General features: G+C 41.7%; 1 protein-coding gene across 4 annotated transcripts in view; it reads right to left on the bottom strand.

Annotated features, from left to right (window-relative positions):
- The window catches only part of hmcn1 (hemicentin 1), a 551025-nt gene that overhangs the window by 40447 nt on the left and 485188 nt on the right, over positions 1-25390 (bottom strand). For all 4 annotated transcript variants that reach the window (XM_063064023.1, XM_063064025.1, XM_063064024.1 and 1 more), the window contains exons 86-88: positions 21434-21515; positions 18135-18404; positions 5440-5610 (exon numbers count right to left, since the gene is read on the bottom strand). In XM_063064023.1, the coding sequence (XP_062920093.1) occupies positions 5440-5610; positions 18135-18404; positions 21434-21515 (523 nt within the window). The remainder of the gene's footprint in view (positions 1-5439; positions 5611-18134; positions 18405-21433; positions 21516-25390) is intronic.

Raw genomic sequence — 25390 nt, 5'->3', positions numbered from 1 at the left:
GAGGAAAATACATATCCAAAATTATACAAAGCCAGACCAGTGCCATATGCAATCCGTCCAACAGTAGAGGCAGAGCTGAAAAATCTGGAGCAGACTGGGGTCCTATCAAGGTGGTTTGGAGTGAATGGGCCACGCCTATTGTTCCAGTGATGAAGAAAACCTCCAGCACAAAACCAGGAAAACCAAGCAAGGTGCACATATGTGGTGACTTTAAAGTGACTGTTAACCCAGTTCTCCGCACAGTACAGTATCCTCTACCTCGTATTGAGGACATCTTTGCTTCCCTGTCAGGAGGGAAACATTTCACAAAAATCAACTTGACCCAGGCTTACCTCCAAATGGAAATCGAGGAAGCATCCAAGAAATATCTGACAATAAATACACACAAAGGACTTTACCAGTACAACAGGTTGGTGTTTGGGATAGCATCAGCTCCTGCAATCTGGCAAAGGGCAATGGACCAGGTTCCGCAGGGGATTCCAGGGACCCAGTGTTAACCTGGATCACATCATTGTCACCGGCAAGGATGACGACGAACATCTTTCTAACCTAAAACAAGTGCTCACCAGGTTACGAGAATATGTGCTCAAAGCTAATAGACAGAACTTTTGAGTTTTTCAAAAAGGAAATTTCATACTGTGGGCATGTGATCAATGAGGATGGCTTACACATGTCTCAAGACAAGATAGAAGCGGTGCTTAACGCACCACCACCTGAAAATGTGTCTCATCTGAGAGCATATCTTGGCCTAGTGAACTACTACCACAAGTTCTTGCCTAACCTATCCACAGTCCTACACCCACTAAATGCATTATTACAGACAGGGACACAACGGAAGTGGACTGAGAGCTGTGAGAAAGTGTTTCAAGAAACTAAAAGACTCATAATTTCAGAAGGAGTGCTCGCGCACTTTGACCCCTCCTTACCTATCCGACTAGCTTGTGCTGCCTCGGCCCATGGGATAGGAGCTGTGTTATTGCACAAGTTTCCAGATGGCTCCAAAAGACCAATAGCCTTTGCATCAAGAACGCTAACTTCAGCTGAACGCAACTATGCACAGATTGACAGAGAGACCCTGAGCCTCGTGTGGGGAGTCAAGAAATTCAGTCACTACCTGTATGGCCAAAAGTTTACTCTGTTGACTGACCATCAGCCTCTTGTGTCAATCTTCGACCCAAGGAAAGGTGTTCCAGTGATGACAGCACAAAGGCTGCAGTGATGGTCCCTTTTCTTAGGAGGTCACAGGCATGGCATTGAACACAAAGGGACCAAGCAACACAGCAACGCAGATGGTTTGTCACGTTTACCACTGCCCACTTCCAAGGTAACTACACAAGTGGATTCAGCAGAGGTCTTTCACACAACAATAGTTGAACAATTGCCAGTAACAAACAGCCTTATTGAAAGGGAAACATGCAATGACCCTATGTAGTCAAAAGTGTATGACATCACGGTAAAGGGGTGGCCAGCATGGGGTAACACACTGTTTCCAGCCTTCTCAGCGAGGAAGGAGCAGTTGTCAGTGTGTCGGGGAAATCTAATGTGCGGTTCACGAGTTGTGATTCCTCCCAAGCTACGCACTAGCGTGCTGGAGGAACTGCACGAGGGGCACCTGGGTACCGTGAAAATGAAAAGTCTTGCCCGTGCCTATGTGTGGTCGCCAGGAATCGATAACAAATTGAGGACTTGACCAAGAACTGCTCTGGATGTCAAAAGATCTAGAACACACCACCACAAACCCCCCTCCATCCATGGGAGTGGCCCTCATCACCATGGCAATGAGTGCACATTGACTTTACTGGCCCATTCATGGACTCTATTTTTTTAATCGCAGTCGATGCACATTCCAAATGGCCAGAGGTCATCAAAATGAAATCAACCACATCAGAAAAGACCATTACAGTTCTGAGGACCATGTTCACCAGGAATGGCATACCAAAACAAATCTGCACAGACAGTGGACAACAATTTGTCTCTGAAGAATTCTAAAATTTTATGAAGAACAATGGAATCAAGCACTTTACATCTGCCCCTTATCATCCATCCACAAATGGCTTGGCAGAAAGATTTGTATAGACATTCAAGGAAGCCATCAAGGCAATGGACAGTGAAAATTGACCACTGCAACACAAGATAGACAACTTCCTCCTTGCCTATCGTAATGCAGTACATGCAACCACCAATCAGACTCCAGTGATGATGTTTCTGAACAGGAACCAGAGGTCCCGCATGGATCTTCTCAAACTAGATGTACGGCGTGATGTGGACAACAGACAGTTCAAACACTTGAATGCTAAGTCAACACGGAGCTTCAGTGTGGGACAGTCAGTTCTTGCACGTGATTACCGGACTGAAAAATGGCAGCCAGGTACAATTTCCACCATAGACGGACCACTGATGTATACAGTGGAGGTGGGAGAGAACGTATGGAGATGTCATGTGGACCAGATCCGGGATGCTTAGGTGAAAAACTCAACAACACCTTGCCCGGACTTCCATGACATAGAAGCACATAATGTGGATCAAATCCTGAATGCTCAGGTAAAAAATACAACACCACCTTGCCCTGACTCCCTGGATATAGAAACAACTACATCAGTTTCATCCACAGATAAGCCTGTCATCAGTGCTGAGGACCCACCTGATGTACCTGTGGAGACTATTTCCCCAAAGCAAACGTTTCAGGGCAGACATTACCCGGAGTGCTATAAGAAGGCCCCCCCTCAAAGACTCGAGTTATAATTATTATAATTATTATTACTACATTATTCTATTATAATTTGATATTATTAAGTTACTAAGTAAACAATTGGTAAGTGTTGTATGTTAAGGGTACACATAATTATTTAGCGTAGTGTCCCCAGTTAAAAAAAAAGTTGATACACTATTAAAATAAAAGGGGAGGAGTTTACCATATAACCTACTGTATAATATAGGACTACTTTACGTTGTACTAATACATCGTATTGAGCATGTGCTATTAGGCGCATAGGGAACTATATATATGTGTGTTCAGTTCTGTTTTAGTTAGTAAAGAACCCTGTTGAATTAGCTTCCGTCTCCAGTGTTTTTATTAATGATATTGTTGTGTAAACCGGTCACATACACAACAATGACCTTCATGGAAAAGTCATCAGAAGGAAACCTTTCCTGCGTCCTCACCACAAAATTCAGCGTCAGAAGTTTGCAAAGGATCATCTAAACAAGCCTGATGCATTTTTGAAACAAGTCATGTGGTCTGATGAAGTTAAAATAAAACTTCTTGGCCGCAATGAGCAAAGGTATGTTTGGAGAGAAAAGGGTGCAGAATTTCATGAAAAGAACACCTCTCCAACTGTTAAGCGTAGGGGTGGATCGATCATGCTTTGGGCTTGTGTTGCAGCCAGTGGCACGGGGAACATTTCACTGGTAGAGGGAAGAATGAATTCAATTAAATACCAGCAAATTCTGGAAGCAAACATCACACCATCTGTAAAAAAGCTGAAGATGAAAGGGGGATGGCTTCTACAACAGGATAATAATCCTAAACACACCTCAAAATCCACAATGGACTACCTCAAGAGGTGCAAGCTGAAGGTTTTGCCATGGCCCTCACAGTCCCCCGACCTAAACATCATCGAAAATCTGTGGATAGACCTCAAAACAGCAGTGCATGCAAGACAGCCTAAGAATCTCACAGAACTAGAAGCCTTTTGCAAGGAAGAATGGGTGAAAATCCCCCAATCAAGAACTGAAAGACTCTTAGCTGGCTACAGAAAGCATTTACAAGCTGTGATACTTGTCAAAGGGGGTGTTACTAAGTACTGACCATGCAGGGTACCCAAACTTTTGCTTCAGGCCCTTTTCCTTTTTTATTATTTTGAAACTGTAAAAGATGGAAATAAAAAAAGTAATCTTGCTTAAAATATTAAAGCAATGTGTCATCTTTAACTTTATGCCTTTTGGAAATCAGTTCATCTTTTACTCACTTAGCTATTCACAGTAACAGAAATTTTGACCAGGGTGCCCAAACTTTTGCATGCCACTGTATGTTTTGGGGAATAAGAAACCATTATACCCTGCGGTCTTTGAACAATAGTAACTGCAACAGATTTCAGGAAATTTACAAGGTCTGTAACTGGATTTTTTACCGTATTGTCATTTCAGAGGATCTGTCCTGGGTCCAGCATCAAGTGTCATTACAAAGCATAGCAGCACCTCTGCTTTCTTAGAGGTTTGCGAAGATTCAACACGTCATCTGAAACTTTGACAAACTTCCATAGATGTGTGGTGGACAGTATCTTGACTGGATCACAGCCCAGTATGGAAACACCAATCCCCGTGAACGGACGAGCTGACAAAAAGTAGCGGATACGGCCCAGTCCATCATGGGTAAAGCCCCTGACCCACCTCCCACCATTGAGCACATCTATATGGAGCGATATCACAGGAAAACAGCATCCGTCAACAGGAATCCCCACCATCTAGGCCATGCACTCTTCTCACTGCTGCCATCAGAAATAAGGTACAGGAGCCTTTGGACCTACACCACAAGGTTCAGGAACAGTTATTAACCCTCAACCATCAAGCTCTTGAACCAGAGGTGATAACTTCATTTACCCCATCACTGAAGAGTTTCTGCAACCTATGCACTCACTTTCAAAGACTCTTCACCGCATGTTATTAATGTTTATTGTTATTATTATAATTTCATTTTTTTCTCAGCCTAAGCTGGTAAAACCTGAGGTACGGGCATAGCCAAGCACACTCATTTTGCAATTGTTAGGAATTTTTGGACTATTCTAGTGGTGTTTTGTATTGTGGCTTTGCAGAGATTTATATAAACATTGCTACATAGGCCTAATTGTTTAATGCTATTACACAGTGACCTTGTGATGATACCAGTTGTAGATATTACTACTGGGACACTGTATATACTGTTTATGTTTCATGGTCTTTCAATTTTCTCTTTTAATTCTGCATATTTCAGGTGTCTTTCACTTTTTGATTTCTGTATGTTGCGTGTGTTTGGAATGGCTATATCTAAGTTGTTCTTGCTAGTTTACCCCGCAATATTTTTATTACTTTATATATAAGATTATTATTATTATTATTTCTTTTTTATTTTTGTATTTACAGTTTGTTGTCCCTTGTACATTTGTTGGGGGTGGATTTTCAGTGATTCAATTGTGTTTCTTGTATTTACTGTGAATGCTGTTAAGAAGAAGAATCTCAGGGTTGTATATGGTGACATATATGTACTTCAATAATAAATTTACTTTGAACTTTGAATATTTTCCCACTGCAAACAGATGAACACCTGGTGAAAGCACCATTTCCCTCAGGCATTACTCAGTGCAAGAACTGGGTCAATGGCAGAAGTTTAATTCACATTAAAGCATAATTTTCATTGACATTCTAAACTATTATGTAACATTATATTGTGAAATTAAAACAGACCTGGGCAAGGTTTGGACTGACATTCCCATGTTTCTGAATCAGCGCCCTGGCAATGCCGTCCTCCATTTGCAGGTATTGGGTTATTACACAGTCGCAGCCGTTTCTGCACTCCCTGTCCACAGGTCACACTACACGGTCTCCACTTCAGCCATTCCGAAAACCCACCATGCACTGTTGGAGAGAATACAACAGGAATTCAAATAGGCAATACTTCACTTGGCTCCTGTATCATGCCATAAAATTCAATGTAGGAACTGGCATATGTGCTTAAAGTGGTTTCACCTCAGAGGAACAATGCTTTATTTCAGATAAACAAATTCAATTCATGGCCTTTAATAAGATTAGAGACATAAAACTGTGTAACTGTGTGGTAATTTAAAATAGTCTTTGACTTGAACTGTTAGCTCTGTTTCTCTTCCCAGGCTAGACCTGTTGAAAATTTACAGCATTTTCCATTTTCCATAAGTCCAAGACCATAGGACATAGGTGCAGAATCAGGCCGTTTGGTGCATCGAGTCTGCTCTGCCACTCAATCATGGCTGATGCTTTTTTTCCCACTCCTTAGCCCAGCGCCTCAGTCTTCTCCCCATAAGTTTGGATCTGTGGCCATTCAAGAACCTATCAATCTCTGCCTTAAACACCCAATGACCTGCGGTAACAAATTCCACAAATTCACCACCCTCTGGATAAATAAATTTCTCTGCATCTCTGTTGTAAATGGGCATCTGTCCATCCTGAAGCTGTGCCCTCTTGTCCTAGACTCCCCCACCATGGGAAACATCCTTTCCACATCTACTCTGTCTAGGCCTTTCAACATTCAAAAGGTTTTAAAAAGATTCCTCCACCCCCATCCTTCTAAACTCCAGTGAGTAAGGGCCAGAGCCAATGCCAGCACATCTTTCCTTAAATAAGGAGCCCAAAACTATTCATGATATTCAAGGCAAGGCCTCACCAGTGCCTTATAAAGCCTCAGCATCACATCCCTGCTCTTGTATTCCAGATCTCTTGAAATGAACATCCCTGCCAGCATCTCCTTCCAATTCACTTTGGCCAACTCCTCTCTCATTGAAATACTACTATGGCAGACTTTACTTTTTCCTGATCAAATTCCAAGTTGAACACAATCATATTCTGATCACTGTCTCCTAAGGGTTCCTTTACCTTAAGCTCCCTAATTGCCTCTGGTTCATTACATAACACCCAATCCAGTATAGCTGATCCCCTAGTAGGCTTAACAATAAACTGCTCTAAAAAGCCAACGCATAAGCGTTCAACAAATTCATTCCCTTGGGATCCATTACCAACCTGATTTTTCCCAATCTACATGAATCTTAAAATCTCCCATAACTATTGTAACATTGGCCTTTTGACATGCCTTTTCTATTTCCCATTGTAATCTGTAGACCACATCCCAGCTACTGCTGGGGGGCTTGTATATAACTGCCATCAGGGTCCTTTTACCCATGCACTTTCTAAACTCAACCCATAAGGATTCAACATCTTCTGATCTTATGTCACATCTTTCTGATGATCTGTTGGCATCCTTTACCAGCACAGCCACGCCCCCCCCCGCCTACATTCCTATCCTTCCAATACATTGGACATTCAGCTCCCAACTACAACCATCCTTCAGCCACGATTCAGTGATGGCCATATCACACCTGACAATCTGTAAAAGTGCCACAAGATCATCCGCCTTATTTCTTAAACTCTGTGCATTGAGATATAATACTTTGAGTACTGTACTTGCTACCCCTTTTGATTCTGCATCCCTAATGCACTAACACACATCCTGCTGGCTGCAATTTTGTCTTATCATCTGCCTAACCGTCCTGACAGTTTGACTGCACACTACCGTTTTTTAACCATCCATCCTATCCTGAGTCCCTTCACTCTAGTTTCCATCCAACTGCCAAATTAACTTATATCCTCCCCAATAGCTCTAACATACCTGCCTGTGAGAATATTGGTTCCCCTCATGTGCAGGTGTAACCCATCCATATTGTACAGGTCACCTCACCCAGAAGAGATCGCAATGATCCAAAAACTTGAAGTCCTGCCCCCCGCACCAGCTTCTAAGCCATGCATTTATCTGCAAAACCATCCTGTTCCTACCCTCACTAGTGCGTGGCACAGGTAGACATCCAGAAATTACTACCCTGGATGTCCTACTTCTCAGCTTTTTGCATGGATCTCTAAATTCTGTCTTCAGGACCTCATTGCTTTTCTTTCTTATGTCATTGGTATCAAAATGTACCAAGAAATCTGGTTGCTCTCCCTCCCTCTCCAAAATGGTGTGTTTTCTTTTATAATTCGGTTACTTCCTGTCCTTCCATGCATTCAAACACATTGAACGATTAACTTACAAAAACGCTGTAAGCTCCACAGACTAAGTAACCTGCTTTCTCACCTTTGGCTAGACCAGTGGTTCTCAAACTTGGCTCTCAGACCACATCCCCAGTGCCCCCCACCCTTCCAGCCATTACATAAAAACTATCAAGAATTTTGATTTACAATGGACAGTGAAAGAAAATAAAAACTACAAATTCAAATCAGTGACAAATAATTGTAAAAATTATTCAAATCTATTTAAAGCTACAAATAAAATTATTTATTTAATTGAAGTAAAACAATTTTAGATTGTACATTAGTCCAACTATTTACTATTTCATTGCTTTTTCACCTTTCAGTGGATGTACTTGGTGCGGTGATGTTAGCCTCTTAACATCAGGCTAAATGTCACTCAGAAGGAATCTCAGATCCCCAAGTTCAATAATTTGCATTTGGTTTTGTTGCTTTGAAAGAAGTTGGGTGACTGTACTGAAACCACGCTCTGCTAAATATGATGTTGAAAAGGCGATAAAGAACATTTTGACCAATGCTGGATAGTGTTCTGAGATTGCTTTCTCCAACTGAAAGTCTGGTTATGATTTTTTAAACCTCTGCTTTAGCTCTAAGTCATTCTGTACAAGGTCAGTTCTTTCTCAATCCTTCCTGTTAATTCCTCATTACAAGTGTTCAAGAATGGATTTATTACCTAATCTTGAATTTAGATCAAAAGAAGACCTTGAAGTCTCTCTTACGGGTCTTTATACAGTTAACCTAGGTGGTTACAGTACACTTAAAGATCATCATCTGGTATTCTTTTTCTCTTCCAACTCAGAGATATTCAGAAATTGGAAAAGGTCATGACAACCCGAGTTAAATAGGGTTAACTTGGACAGAAATGTGGAGACAACTGATTTGACTTTGATAAGATTTACATCATTTCCTTGCAATTAAAAATTGATTTAATTAAACTTTGTGAATAATTTCAACAGTTAAACAATTCCATGCCTAGTATTCTTGAGTTGATTACTGAATGAAACATTTGAGTCTTCAAAGAATTTTATCACAGTTTCAAAAAGCACACGAAAGCATTTCAGGAAATTTCCTTTTGCGAGCCATCTGAATTCTGTGTCCAAAGCAAACGTTTAAACTGTTCATCATTCTCAACACAAAGCTCTCGAAATAGTCGAGAATTGAGAATATAGAATTTGATTTTATTTACCATTGTGATAACAGTATTTAATGACTTGGGTTTTCTTAAAACAAGATGTTGTCTGTGAAGTACACATTGAATTATAAATATGTTAGGTACAGTTTTTTATCAAGGAAGTAATAATCAATTCTTCTCCAATTGTATGGGGCTTTCCAGATTTAGCAATGAGCAATGAAATGTTGTATGACGTATGCAAACCATCACTGTTTGGTTGTGAAGCGCTGGCAAACATGCTTTGAAGTGCTTTCCATTCCTGAATGTTATCACGGAGTGAATGCAAATAAGCCAGTTTCTTGTTTGCTTTATCAAAGTGCATTCACTTCAATTGTTCAAGGAGCCTGGACTCATTTGAAAAAAAGCGCTTTTTCACACAACAGACACATTGGCTACTGCTGGTTGCTTGGTGCTGGTATAAATCCTATTTCTAATACTCCACACTATATTGTCTGTACTTCATTTTCATTTGCTTCTACCATTTTCATTATGGATTAATGACCACAGTCAATCGCCTTTTATTTATGTCCAACCTTAAGCATTGTGATCAATAAAGGGAAAAGTTATGACATCATCATAGCTTAGGCAAAACCTGACTCTCTGTCTAAGGTACATAAAGTGATGCAGCATATCTTGATTGGGCTATGGGCCAAAGAAATGCAGTCAAGACCATTTAAAAGGGCAGATGCTGAACTTTACCCCATTGAATGCCACACCCTAATTCACGGGAACTGTGTCACTATGTAATGAGAGTATGGGAATTGTACTAGCTAACACTGTACTGCAGTAGTGAATGTCAATAATGTGTGGGCCAGGCCCAAAAATAACAAAATATCTTCAGTCCAGATTTCTCATGATTTGCCAAATACAGAAATATCACATTGCTTTTCAACAACTATAATGCACCGAACAAAGTCCAAGAGGACAGTGGGATAGCAGGAGATGAGGTGATCTTTATTACGAGGCACCTAGGATCAAATGCTTATAATATGTAATAAATTTCTTAAGTTCAGCCTGTATCCCTCAACTGTCCCCCTTGTCACCGAGCAACTCTCCCCTACAGTCCCCTTTATCTTTATCACCTTCTTAGAAACTCTCACTGCCCTCCCAGGGGTCGATATCGCCCACTTTGAGAACCACTGGTCTAGATGGTGATTTGGTTAAGAGGTAGTTTGCAAATAATTGTAACATTTTAGAAACATAAAAACACAGAAACATAGAAAACCTACAGCACAATACAGGCCCTTTGGCCCACAATGATGTGCTGAACAAGTACTTACTTTAGAAATTATGCAGGGTTACTGATAGCCCTCTAATTTTCTAAGCTCCATGTACCACCAAGATCCTATTGTATCTGTCTCCACCAGTGTCGCCGGCAGCTCATTCCACGCACTCACCACTCTCTGCGTAAAAAACTTACCCCTGACATCTCCTCTGTACCTACTTCCAAGCACCTTAAAACTGTGCCCTCTCGTCCTGGCCATTTCAGCCCTGGGAAAAAGCCTCTGACTATCCACATGATCAATGCCTCTCATCGCCTTATACACCTCTATCAGGTCACCTCTCATCCTCCGTCGCTCCAAGGAGAAAAGGCTAAGTTAACTCAACCTGTTCTCATAAGGCATGCTCCCCAATACAGGCAATATCCTTGTAAATCTCCTCTGCACCCTTTCTATAGTTTCCATATCCTTCCTGTAGTGAGGTAGACCAGAACTGAGCACAGTACTCCAAGTAGATTCTGATCAGGGTCCTATATAGTTGTAACACTACCTCTCAGGTCTTGAACTCAATTCAACGGTTGATAAAGACCAATACACCGTACGCCTTCTTAACTACACAGTCAACCTGTGCAGCAGCTTTGAGTGTCCTATGGACTCAGACCCCAAGATCCCTCTGATCCTCCACACTGCCAAAAGTCTTACCATCAATATTATATTCTGCCATCATATTTGACCCACCAAAATGAACCACCTCACACTTATCTGGGTTGAACTCCATCTGCCACTTCTCAGCCCTGTTTTGCATCCTATCGATGTCCTGCTGTAACCTTTGACAGCATTCCACATCATCCACAACACCCCCAACATTTGTGTCATCAGCAAATTTACTAACCTACTTCCTCATCCAGGTCATTTATAAAAATCATGAAGAGAAGGGGTCCCAGAACAGATAGCTGAGACAAACCACTGGTCACTGACCTCCATGCAGAATATGATCCATCTACAACTGCTCCTTGCCTTCTGTGGGCAAGTCAATTCTGGATCCACAAAGCAATGTCCCCTTGGATCCCATGCCTCCTTACTTACTCAATAAGCCTTGTATGGGGAACCTTATCAAATGCTTTGCTGAAATTCATATAAACTATATCTACTGCTCTTCCTTCATCAATGTGTTTAGTCACATCCTCAAGAAATTAAATCAGGCTCGTAAGGCACGACCTGCCCTTGACAAAGCCATGCTGACTATTCCTAATCATATTGTACCTCTCCAAATGTTCATAAATCCTGCCTCTCAGGATCTTCTCCATCAACTTACCAACCACTGATGTAAGACTCACTGGTCTATAATTTCCTGGGCTATCATTACTCCCTTTCTTAAATAAGGGAACAACATCTGCAACCCTCCAATCCTCCAGAACCTCTCCTGTCCCCATTGATGATGGAAAGATCATTGCCAGAGGCTCAACAATCTCCTTTCTCACCTCTCACAGTAGCCTGGGGTACATCTTATCTGGTCCCAGTGACTTATCCAACTTGATGCTTTCCAAAAGCTCCAGCACATCCTCTTTTTTAATATCTATATGCTCAAGCTTTCAGTCCGCTGTAAGTCATCCCTACAATTGCCAAGATCATTTTCCATAAAGAATACTGAAGCAAAGAATTTCACTCTTAAGCTCCTTCCTGCTAGCCTTATAATCTTTTAGATCTTTATCATTGCCTAGTTTTTTGAACCTTTTGTAAGCTTTCCTTTTCTTCTTGACTAGATTTTCAACAGCCTTTGTACACCATGGTTCCTGTACCCTACCATCCTTTCCCTGTCTCATTGGAATGTACCTATACAGAACGCCACACAAATATCCCCTGAATATTTGCCACTTTTCTGCCGTACATTTCCCTGAGACCATTTGTTTCTAATTTATGCTTCCAAGTTCCTCCCTGATAGCTTCATATTTCCTATTCCTCCAATTAAACGCTTTACTAATTTGTCTGTTCCCATTCCTCTCTAATACTATGGTAAAGGAGACAGAATTGTGATCACTATCTCCAAAATGCTCTCCCACTGCGAGATATGTCACCCGACCAGGTTCATTTCCCAATACCAGATCAAGTACAGCCTCTCCTCTTGTAGGCTTATCAACATATTATGTTAGGAAACCTTCCACCTCATCTAAACCCCTTGCTCTAGGGAGATGCCAATCAATATTTGGGAAATTAAAATCTCCCAGTACGACAACTCTGTTATTACTGCACCTTTCCAGAATCTGTCTCCCTATCTGCTCCTCGATGTCCCTGTTACTATTGGGTGGTCTATCCCAGCACGTGAAGACAGACTCCGGCGGATTAAGCGGACGAGACTAATGGAAGGTCCAACGGTCAAGAAGGCGGTCTCCGCAAGCGTCGTGGAACATGTAGAGCAGGACAAGACACAGAAGATATCCTGGTCATCCACTGTGCCTAGTCCCATCTCCAGCCGTCTCGACTCTGTCTTGCCACTGGATTCAGATGGGAAAAGTACTAAGGAGAAAAAGTAAAAGTGGCAGGCCGACAAATCCAGGGCAAGCATTAAAAAGGGCCACTTTTCAACATAATTGTATAAGGGCTAAGAGAGTTGTAAAAGAGCGCCTTAAGGCTTTGTGTGTCAATGCAAGGAGTATTCGTAATAAGGTGGATGAATTGAAAGTGCAGATTGTTATTAATGATTATGATATAGTTGGGATCACAGAGACATGGCTCCAGGGTGACCAGGGATGGGAGCTCAACGTTCAGGGGTATTCAATATTCAGGAGGGATAGGCATGAAGGAAGGGGAGGTGGGGTGGCGTTGCTGGTTAAAGAAGAGATTAACGCAATAGAAAGGAAAGACATAAGCCAGGAAGATGTGGAATCGATATGGGTAGAGCTGCGTAGCACTAAGGGGCAGAAGACGCTGGTGGGAGTTGTGTACAGGCCACCTAACAGTAGTAGTGAGGTTGGAGATGGTATTAAACGGGAAATTAGAAATGTGTGCAATAAAGGAACAGCAGTTATAATGGGTGATTTCAATCTACATGTAGATTGGGTGAACCAAATTGGTAAAGGTGCTGAGGAAGAGGATTTCTTGGAATGTATGCGGGATGGTTTTTTTGAACCAACATGTCGAGGAACCAACTAGAGAGCAGGCTATTATGGACTGGGTTTTGAGCAATGAGGAAGGGTTAATTAGCAATCTTGTCGTGAGAGGCCCCTTGGGTAAGAGTGACCATAATATGGTGGAATTCTTCATTAAGAGGGAGAGTGACATAGTTAATTCAGAAACAAAGGTTCTGAACTTAAAGAGGGGTAACTTGGAAGGTATGAGACGTGAATTAGCTAAGATAGACTGGCAAATGACACTTAAAGGATTGACGGTGGATATGCAATGGCAAGCATTTAAAGGTTGCATGGATGAACTACAACAATTGTTCATCCCAGTTTGGCAAAAGAATAAATCAAGGAAGGTAGTGCACCCGTGGCTGACAAGGGAAATTAGGGATAGTATCAATTCCAAAGAAGAAGCATACAAATTAGCCAGAGAAAGTGGCTCACCTGAGGACTGGGAGAAATTCAGAGTTCAGCAGAGGAGGACAAAGGGCCTAATTAGGAAGGGGAAAAAAGATTATGAGAGAAAACTGGCAGGGAACATAAAAACTGACTGTAAAAGCTTTTATAGATATGTAAAAAGGAAAAGACTGGTAAAGACAAATGTAGGTCCCCTACAGACAGAAACAGATGAATTGATTATGGGGAGCAAGGACATGGCAGACCAATTGAATAATTACTTTGGTTCTGTCTTCACTAAGGAGGACATAAATAATCTTCCAGAAATAGTAAGGGACAGAGGGTCCAGTGAGATGGAGGAACTGAGCGAAATACATGTTAGTAGGGAAGTGTTGTTAGGTAAATTGAAGGGATTGAAGGCAGATAAATCCCCAGGGCCAGATAATCTGCATCCTAGAGTGCTTAAGGAAGTAGCCCAAGAAATAGTGGATGCATTAGTGATAATTTTTCAAAACTCGTTAGATTCTGGACTAGTTCCTGAGGATTGGAGGGTGGCTAATGTAACCCCACTTTTTAAAAAAGGAGGGAGAGAGAAACCGGGGAATTATAGACCGGTTAGCCTAACGTTGGTGGTGGGGAAACTGCTGGAGTCAGTTATCAAAGATGTGATAACAGCACATTTGGAAAGCAGTGAAATGATCGGACAAAGTCAGCATGGATTTGTGAAAGGAAAATCATGTCTGACGAATCTCATAGAATTTTTTGAGGATGTAAAGAGTAGAGTGTATAGGGGACAACCAGTGGATGTGGTATATTTGGATTTTCAAAAGGCTTTTGACAAGGTCCCACACAGGAGATTAGTGTGCAAACTTAAAGCACACGGTATTGGGGGTAAGGTATTGGTGTGGGTGGAGAATTGGTTAGCAGACAGGAAGCAAAGAGTGGGAATAAACGGGACTTTTTCAGAATGGCAGGCGGTGACTAGTGGGGTACCACAAGGCTCAGTGCTGGGACCCCAGTTGTTTACAATATATATTAATGACTTGGATGGGGGAATTAAATGCAGCATCTCCAAGTTTGCGGATGACACGAAGCTGGGTGGCAGTGTTAGCTGTGAGGAGGATGCTGAGAGGATGCAGAGTGACTTGGATAGGTTGGGTGAGTGGGCAAATTCATAGCAGATGCAATTTAATGTGGATAAATGTGAAGTTATCCACTTTGGTGGCAAAAATAGGAAAACAGATTATTATCTGAATGGTGGCCGATTAGGAAAAGGGGAGGTGCAACGAGACCTGTGTGTCATTATACACCAGTCATTGAAAGTGGGCATGCAGGTACAGCAGGCGGTGAAAAAGGCGAATGGTATGCTGGCATTTATAGCGAGAGGATTCGAGTACAGGAGCAGGGAGGTACTACTGCAGTTGTACAAGGCCTTGGTGAGACCACACCTGGAGTATTGTGTGCAGTTTTGGTCCCCTAATCTGAGGAAAGACATCCTTGCCATAGAGGGAGTACAAAGAAGGTTCACCAGATTGATTCCTGGGTTGGCAGGACTTTCATATGAAGAAAGACTGGATGAACTGGGCTTGTACTCGTTGGAATTTAGAAGATTGAGGGGGGATCTGATTGAAACGTATAAAATCCTAAACGGATTGGACAGGCTAGATGCAGGAAGATTGGCCCCGATGTTGGGGAAGTCCAGAACGGGGGGGGGGGTCACAGTTTGAGGATAAAGGGGAAGCCTTTTAGGACCGAGATGAGGAAAAACTTCTTCACACAGAGAGTGGTGAATCTGTGGAATTCTCTGCCACAGGAAAACAGTTGAGGCCAGTTCATTGGCTATATTTAAGAGGGAGTTAGATATGGCCCTTGTGGCTATGGGTATCAGGGGGTATGGAGGGAAGGCTGGGGCGGGGTTCTGAGTTGGATGATCAGCCATGATCATAATAAATGGCGGTGCAGGCTCGAAGGGCTGAATGGCCTACTCCTGCACCTATTTACTATGTTTCTATGTTTCTATGAATTGGTAAGAGAGAGTGAGGCAGACGCTGCGCAATTCTCCCTCACTTAAATCCAAATCATGCACTAGTCTCAACACCATCATAATGATGTTGAGGTCCTCATCGACGTCGACAATGGATGAACAACAACATAAAAACACCCAGTAGAGTTATTAACCCCTTCCTGTTCCTAACTTCCACCCACAGAGACTCAGTAAACAATCCCTCCATGACTTCCTCATTTTCTGCAGCCATAACACTATCTCTGATTAGCAGTGCCACGCCCCCACCTCTTTTGCCTCCCTCCCTGTCCTTTCTGAAACATCTAAAGCTTGGCACTCTAAGTAACCATTCCTGCCCCTGAACAATCCAAGTCTCTGTAATGGCCACAACATCATAGCTCCAAGTACTGATCCACGCTCTAAGCTCATCCGCTTTGTTCATAATACTCCTTGCATTAAAGTAGACACATCTCAAACCATCGGTTTGAGCGCATCCCTTTTCTATCACCTGCCTATCCTCCCTCTCGCACTGTCTATAAGCTTTCTCTATTTGTGAGCCAACCACCCCTTCCTCCATCCCTTCAGTTCAGTTCCCACCCCCCAGCAATTCTAGTTTAAACTCTCCCCAATAGACTCAGCCAGGATATTGGTCTCCCTGGGATTCAAATGCAACCCGTCCTTTTTGTACAGGTCACACCTGCCCCAAAAGAGGTCCCAATGATCCAGAAATCTGAATCCCTGCCCCCCTGCTCCAATCCCTCAGCCACGCATTTATCCACCACCTCATTCTATTCCTATTCTCACTGTTACGTGGCACAGGCAGTAATTCTGAGATTACTACCTTTGAGGTCCTGCTTCTCAACTTCCTTCCTAACTCCCTGTCGTCTGCTTTCAGGACCTCCTCCCTTTTCCTACCTATGTCATTGGTACCAATATGTACCACGACCTCTTGCTGTTCACATTCCCATTTCAGGATATCATGGACGCGATCAGAAACATCCTGGCACCTGGGAGGCAGACTTCCATCTGCATTTCTTTCCTGCGTCCACAGAATCTCCTGCCTGACCCCCTAACTATGGAGTCCCCAATAACTGCTGCCATCCTCTTCCTTTCCCTACCCTTCTGAGCTACAGGGCCAGACTGTGCCAGAGGCACAGCCACTGTTAATTCCCTCAGGTAGGTCCCCCCTCAACAGTACTCAAACAAGGAGTATTTACTGTTAAGGGGGACAGCCACAGGGGTACTCTGTAGTATCTGACTCCTGCCCTTCCCTCTCCTGTTACCCACTTATCTGTCTCCCGAGGTCCCAGTGTGACTACTTGCCTATAGCTCCTCTCTATCACCTCCTCACTCTCCATGACCAGACGAAGGTCATCGAGCTGCATCTCCAGTTCCCTAACACGGTCCCTAAGGAGCTGCAGCTTGACGCACCTGGTGCAGATGTGGCCGTCCGGGAGGTTTGGAGTCTCCCGGACTTCCCACATCTGACACCCAGTAAAGAACACTGGCCTCACAGACATACTTCCTATTCTTCATAAGTAACTTACCTCGCTCGAAAGCCCTCCAACTCTGATTCTGTTTACCTGTCGCCTGCTCTGCAAAGCTGTCTTCTTTTTAAACTCTTCCCGCTGGTCTAACTCACTGACGTCCATGCGCTTGTGCAGTCATGCCTCGATTTTAATACAGTAAAATGCTCCAAGGCCCTGTACGAGCAAAATTTGACATTGGGCCATTTAAGGAGACATTGGAGCAGATGGCCAAAAGCATCATTAGGGTGATAGAGGGGGAAAGAGGGTGGATAAAATGGTTTAGGGAGATCATTATGGTGTTCAGCACCACAGTAGGGACGATCAATTGACATTGAAATCTGGGATTACTTTATGTTCCCCTTTAGTCTTGGAATAAAGCTGTAAACAAGGAGAAGTGACCAAGGCAACTTTGCCTTTTGCACTAATCTCAGAATAATTATGGACATATGAATTATAATATAAGCATACTTTACACTCACTTTTTCCATACAAGTTAAACAGTTGAGTGAAAGGTGGGCTATGACGGTTAAAAAGCACTTTTTAAATTCTCTGCATTCAAAATCCAGGCAATGCCAATCTCCATTTGCAGACATGAGGTTATTACAAGATTGCAGCTATTTCTGCAGACCCTGGTAAAACTATACAGTCCCTACTGTATAATTGCCCTGGCATTGTGCGAGACCAATCCACAGTAAGTGAACGACAGTCCCTGGTAAATGATCATCTTCACCTGCCCATCAGGGCAGAGAAGTGAAGACTGACTAAGATGTGGATAGGTAACTGCTTTGGCACCTATGTTTTTCTGCTCCCTAGCTGGGCAATAGCGGTAACCACCACTATTCCACGAGCACTTATCTTGTAGAAGTAAAAGGATTCAAGAGGATCGGTCCAAACCTTGTACAGTTAGGGTGATTTTGATAAGCACTGAACCCAGCAGGTTCCTGGCCACACACTCGTATTCTGACGTGTCTTCCTTCTGCACAGCAGTGAGCCGCAATGAGCTGTTGGATAGGACTGTGATCCTGTCATTTCCTATCAGGGGCCGTCCTTGCCGGGACCATTCGACAGTTGGAACTGGCTCTCCTCCCGCTTGGCAGTTCAACATCACTGTGCTTCCAGCATCAGCAATGGTATCCATGGGTTCGACCGTGAAGACTGGGGAACCTGCAGGAAAATAAGGAGAACTTAGGGACTAAAATTAAAAGAACCCATACTCATGCATTCTGTTAAACTGAGTGATCTCTGTGAAGATCTCTGGGACTCTTCTGCAGGGGACAGTCATGTGAATAAAATGTCTCTATTAAGTTAACAGCAACATTCAGAACTTCAGAGAACAGATATAAAGGCTGTGGTCAAAGGAGAAATTGGGGATAAGTCCATAAAAATCAACAGAGGTGGAAAATAAATGTGTAGGAAAGAGAAAAATTGCAACAGCAAGCAGAAAGGGAAAGGCTAGATACCAGGGGTTCAAGGAAGCACATAGTAAACAACAGTGTTTTATAACCATTCTTAAACCATATCAACACAATCACATACACCATGGGGCAGAATATGTGCTATAATGGCCTGTGCCACACATTCACCTCCTGCACTAGACTTTTAGGGTCCCTTGGGTGGAATTGGGGTAAAAGCTAAGCTGCCCCACGAAGCAGAGTTGCCTGTGATTAGTAACTTGACCTCTGATAACCCAAAGCTCCCTGAAGCTTCGGCTGTCAAAGTCCTTTACAACTATTTCTCAGTCTCCCAACTGTTGTTGGGAATGAGAAATGATTCTTTAGACAAAATCAAAAATCTTTGGGAACAAGATTTACAGACCTCAATTTCTGAAGAAGCTTGGAATGAGATTTTTAAATTGGTTAATACTTCATCGTTATCTGCTTGTCATTCCCTCCTACAATTTAAAATGGTTCATAGGGCTTATATGACCAAAGATGAGTTATCTCAATTTTATAGGGATATATCTCCCTACTGTGATAGGTGTAACAATGGAGAAGCTTCACTTATTCATATGTTTTGGACGTCCCCAAGTCTTGGAAAATATTGGAAGGAAGTATTCCAAACTTTTTTTGTACTCTTTAAAGTAAATTTTAAACCTAATCCTTTGACTGCCCTGTTTGGTGTTGTTGGAAGGAAAGATATCATCTTGAAGACATCTGATCTGCACATTCTGGCTTTTATCTCTCTTATGACGAGGGTGCTTTTGTTTAAATGGAAGGATGCTGTTCCACCTCAGTGGTTACGGGATGTTATGGCATGCCGAAATTTAGAAAAGATTCGTTGTTCAATTTCTGAATCGAACCAAGAATTTCGAAATTTGTGGGTGCCGTTTTTAAATTCCTTTTTTCCCAAACGGCTTCGACTTTGGTAGAGGGTGTAGATTTTTTTAAATAAAATTGTTTATACTGTATTCTAATACATGAATTAATCTAATCTATATGAATATAGAGTAAGGAGTTTGTTAATGTGATTCAATATACTGTATCTGGTATTATTATATTTTTTCTTTTGTTTTCTAATATGTATTCTCTTGGACTCTGTATTCTTCTATATAGAAATCAATGAAAATATTGGAAAAATAAAGAAAAAAAAGAAAAAGAAAGAAAGAAAGAAATTGTTTTAATAATGCTTTAAAGAGAAAGACAAACACTACCCTCTTTCATTCAGGTCAACATTCTGTTATAAAGAATGTGGCCCATCCCATGATGTATCTGACCCTCAGCATGGACAAGTGCCCAGTCTCATGGTGGAGCAAGAGCTCATGTGCACCAATGCTCTCATTACATACATATTCACGTGACCGGAGGGCAGTCAATAGACTAAAAGTATAATTAGAATCTAAACCAGCAACATGGCTACTAAACAGACCAATAACAGAAGTAACGATTCACCTTTTCTGATTCTATGTAAGTTTTATATACTTTTACATAACCCTACTGATGTTGTCAATGTTTGGTTGCAATTGTTCATCAGATGGATGCCTATAACCACATTAGTAATGCTGGTCATTGGCCGAATCTCAGGTGGCGACAAGGTGGCAAACAAGAGCGACATAGATCGGCTGATTGAGTGGAGTCACAACAACAACCTCGCATTCTACTTCAACAAGATTAAGGAATTAACTGTGGATTTCAGGAAGGGGAAATCAGGAGAACACACACCAGTCCTTATTGAGGCGTCAGTGGTGGAATCCTGGGTCCAAAACAAAGAAGGCATGATAGTGGCTCTACTTCATTAGGAGGTTTTGGCAATTTGATGACCTTTGCAAATCTATAGAAATCACCAAGGACTCTTGCAAATCTCTACAGATGCACAATGGAAAGCATTCTGACTGGTTTCATCACAGCCTAGTTTGGAGCCTTCAATGCACAGGATCACAAAAAGCTGCAGAGGGTTAGACTCAGCCGGTTCACAACTTTCCTGCTGTCAAGGACATTTTCAAAAGGCACTGCCTGAAGAAATCAACATCCATCACGACCATCCTGAACATCCCCTCTTTCACCATCAGATTTTGGAAAGGTCCATTGAACCCCATGAACACTACATTGTCTTTTGTAGTATTTATTTACTTTGCAACTTAAGGGTAATTTTAACTTTTTGCACTGTGTTGCTGCTGCAAAACAACAAATAAATAATAAACGTTATTTTGATTTTGACTTGGCAATCTAGTACTATAGCCTTAAACACAAAACAGCATTGTATCGTATGTTGATTTACTGCAAGAGTAGATCCAGAATCATGGGTGAATTAGGAAGTTTGAGCTTTTTTTCCCTCAGTGGACAGGGATATCAGGAGGCATCTGGAAATACACCAATTCCTTCGTACATTCTGCAGCAGTGCTGAGTAAAAATCTGGTACTATTTGGAAACCAAAAGATCTGCAAAAGAAGATTCTGTTGGATATAGAAATTTGATTGCACAAATCTAAGCCAATCTGGAAAGAAGCGCAATGATGGTTAAACTTAAAGTCACATTTTTAATAATGGAAGCATATCTTAAATCCAAATGGTTTAACCTTGGCCTGAATAAAATGTTGTGATAAATGATTTAAAACTATTAAATATTTCTAAATGAAATGATGTGAATTTCCATTTACAACAATTTGTTTTGGGATGGGCATAAGATTCAGTTTCCTCAATCAATATGAATATTTTAATGCACGAGTTAACGCAAGCAACCTCAACAATATAGACTTACTCTGCAAAGTCAGGGTCACGCTCCGCTCAATCACACCAGCATCATTCGTGGCAATGCATTTATAGTCTCCAGCATCTTCATTCTAAAAAGGGAAAGGATTGAAACCGAAAGGGAGCTGAAACTTTCGAATAATTTCAGGCCACCTGCATTCATTTTTCTCATACGAGGGCTGTGTGGATAATCTATATGGAGAGCAGATGATGATTAAATTATGTAACTTGTACCAATTGCTATTACTTTGTATTTATTTAGAGATACAGTGCAGAACAAGCCCTCCCAGGCCAATGAGGCACATCGCCCAGCAATCCACCTATTTAACGCTGGCCTAGTCATAGGATGATTTACAATGACCAATTAACCTATTATCCAGTACGTTTTTGGACTGTGGGAGGAAACCGGAGCCCCAGGAGGGAACCCACACTGCCACGAAGAGAATGTATAAACTCCTTACAGATGTCACTGGAATTGAACTCTGAACTCTGATGCCCGAGCTGAAATAGTGTCATGCTAACCACTATGCTACCCTTAAGCAAGTTAGTTATTTCCACGCTAAAAAAACCCTGGGCCAAACATATGAAGAATATGTTGCATTTATGTTTGTTTCAAAAAATTAGCATCATCTTATATTGCAAAGTTATAAAATTTAATGTGCTTATGGAAATCTTTTATTGTCCATTTCCATCACCATGAAAATTGGAACTTTAGCAACTTCGGTAAAGACTGCACTGTGATCATTCCAACTACGAACAAAAACATGCTACAGTATATAACTAGAACATGTTGTGTCTTCCATTTTGATCAGTGCCGTGATGCAGATAGCGAGCTGTTGCCCCACTATTCCAGTGATCTGGTTTCAATCCTGACCTCCGTTGCAGCCACTGTGACTTTTGTTCATTCTCCATTGGCCACACGGGCTTCTGCCAGATGCTGCAGTTTCCTTCCATGTCCCAAAGACACAGAAGTTGGTGGCCTAACTGTAAGTTGCACCTGGTGTGCCGGTGAATAAGTGGAAGTGGTGGAACCTGGGGAGAGTTGATAGGAGAAAAAAGCTGAATTTCCCTGTGCATGCTTGCTGGTCAGCACGGACCTGATGGGCTGAAGGGCTTGCTTTCATGTTGCATGTGATTGCAATTACACAGTGACTCAAATGACATGAACATTTTATCTCTTCCTCACTCCAAATGGATAGAATAATACTTTAAAGGATTGGTATACTTTGAAGAAGCATTCGTCTGCTTCTTATGTTATATTTATAGTAACGATTTGTCTTCAATGTAAGCATTGAAGCGAAATAAAACTTTAACTATATTCAAAGAGACACAATAAGGTTCTATTTAAATGTGAATTTAACATCTTAGCTGAAAATAAAAGATCAGAGTCTGTCAATAAATCAAAATATTATTACAAAAATATGGCACAATTAAATCTTTTAAATTTCTGGTTCAAAAACCAATCATTCTTGGACAGTAAGATCAGTTCAATAAAAAATAAATCTTTGGCTTTTAGGTGTGATAAAAAACATTCCTCTAAATAACTGATATATTTATGACATTTCGTGATGAAGTTTAGTATTACAGTCAGTAAGAAAACAGGACCTATGGTCCAGCATGTCCATGTTTATCATTTGTCTTGAGTTTGCCCCGTATCCCTCTAAATCTTTCCTATGCATGTACATGTCCAATATCCTTTAAATGTTGTTATTGTGGAGGAGGACTTCTGGGTCATCAAGGGAATGGCGGCATAAGGAAAAGGTCTCTCGACAAAAAAGAAGTTAAACTGCCCCAAAATCGAATTTAGACAAATACTTAATATTGCATAACTATATTAATAAAAGGGGCAAGGATGATGCCTAAGAACAAGAATAAAAAGCCCGCTCCGAAGGCTGATAAACATAAAGAGACGCAGCAAGGCGACGGGCCTAGCTCCCCCACGGCAAGCCAGGACGGAGATAATGAGGGGGAATCAGTGACTCTGTCTTTGATTCTCGGAGAGATTCGCGAGTTCCGACAAGATAACAGCAAACAGCTGGAAGATATTAAAGGAGACATAGTAAAAACTAACTCGCGGATAGATGAAGCCAAAGCGAGGATTGTTGGAATTGAAGAGAAGCTACAAAATGCCGAGGAAGTGATAGCAGAAATGCTGAAGCTGCAAGACCAACTCCAGTGGAAACTAATAGATCAAGAAGGCCGCTCGAGAAGGGAAAATGTGAGGATCTACGGAGTTCCCGAAGGAACCGAAGGTAAACCCGGATTGATGATTCCCTTCGTGGAGAAGCTGCTTAGAGAGAACCTTGATATACCGGCCGCAAAAGACCTACAGATAGAAAGGGCTCACCGCGCGTTGGCACCACAGCCTCCGGCAGGTGCCCAGCCCAGATCGATTCTGGTCAGATTTCTCAGTTACAGAACGAAGGAAGAGGTGCTTAAAAGAGCATGGCAAAAGAAAGGTTTCATGTGGAACAACTGTAAAATCAGTTTAGACCACGACTACGCACCGGGGATTCTTGCCAGACGGAAGGAATATACGGAAACACGGAGAGTCCTGAAGGAAAACAACATCAGATTCCAGACCCTGTATCCAGCTCGGCTGAGAGTCTTTTACGATGAAGGGACAAAAACTTACGCTACGGTGGAGGAGGCAACGTCGGACCTGGCGGACCAGGGACTACCTATTAAAGTTATCACCCAACCGGAGTCGCTACTGGAGAGGATTCGGCAGAAGTCGTGGCAGTTAGTGGGGCGAGGACGCTCCACTCGAAACAGAGTGTCAAACTACAAGGAAAAGCTGCAAATATTCAGACGCGAATGTACAGAGAATACAGATTAATTAAGAGAAATGACTGAAAAGAGTAAATTGGACTTAAAAGTAAAATGAAAACTGGTAACTGAAAATAATCTAGGCGGAATAACTTGAATGATAGCAATATGGTCGAGACATAAATAGGAGAAAATTCTCTATGATTATTCAAACTGCTGAGGGCCCTCTAACACAGGGTGAAGATAGAGGTTATCCCTCTGAACTGAGGCGGGTCGGTGCTCAGGCCTCACTGTGGGAAGTCGGGGAAAATTTTCAAATGTTATACGTTCAGAAATGTCTAGGGTGTGGTTATATGTCTTGGTTTACTGTTGAGAAGGGATTGCTTACTGTTTGGTTAGAAAAGGAGAGTGTTTTTTTTCTACTAGAGAAAAATGCAAACTGAATTGGTAAAAATAATTTCCTATAATGTTAATGGGGTTTTGAATCCAATTAAAAGAAATAAGATTATGTCTAAATTGAAAAAAGAGAGGGCACAAATAGCTTTCCTCCAGGAAACACATATGAGCCAATCTGAACATGGAAAATTAAAAAGAATGGGCTTTAAGCATGTATTTTATTCATCATATAAATTGAGTCACAAAAGAGGGGTAGCTACTTTAATATCAAGTACTCTTAATTATGAACATATTTCAGAGACTAGAGACAAAGAAGGACAGTTTGTAAAAATCACAGGAAGAATAGAAGGTACAGAAATAACATTGCTGAATGTTTATGCTCCTCCAGGTAGTGAATGGTCATTTTATAGACACATTTTTGACCTAATGGTCAGTTCTCGAGGGGTAGTAATTTGTGGAGGGGATTTTAATATTAGATTAAATCCTATATTAGATTCTTCAAGAATAGTTACTCAGAATAAACCTCTGACTCGGAAAGTGAATTCATTGATGGAGGAGTTGGGAATTATAGATGTCTGGAGGGAATTACACCCTACTAGTAAAGATTATACATATTACTCTTTCCCTCATTCAGCCTATTCAAGGATAGACTATTTCTTTATCTTTAATACAGATAGACTCAGGATAAAAAACTGTAATATTGCAACAATTGATCTGTCGGATCATAGCCCAGTCTCTATGTCTCTAATCCTGGAAAGGAAAATGAGGACAACACTATGGAGGCTAAACTCACATATACTTA

Source organism: Mobula hypostoma, chromosome 12, assembly GCF_963921235.1.
Source record: "Mobula hypostoma chromosome 12, sMobHyp1.1, whole genome shotgun sequence".
Taxonomy (NCBI): domain Eukaryota; kingdom Metazoa; phylum Chordata; class Chondrichthyes; order Myliobatiformes; family Myliobatidae; genus Mobula; species Mobula hypostoma.
Note: the sequence above shows the minus strand (reverse complement) of the source record. Positions and strands in the feature narration are given on the sequence as shown.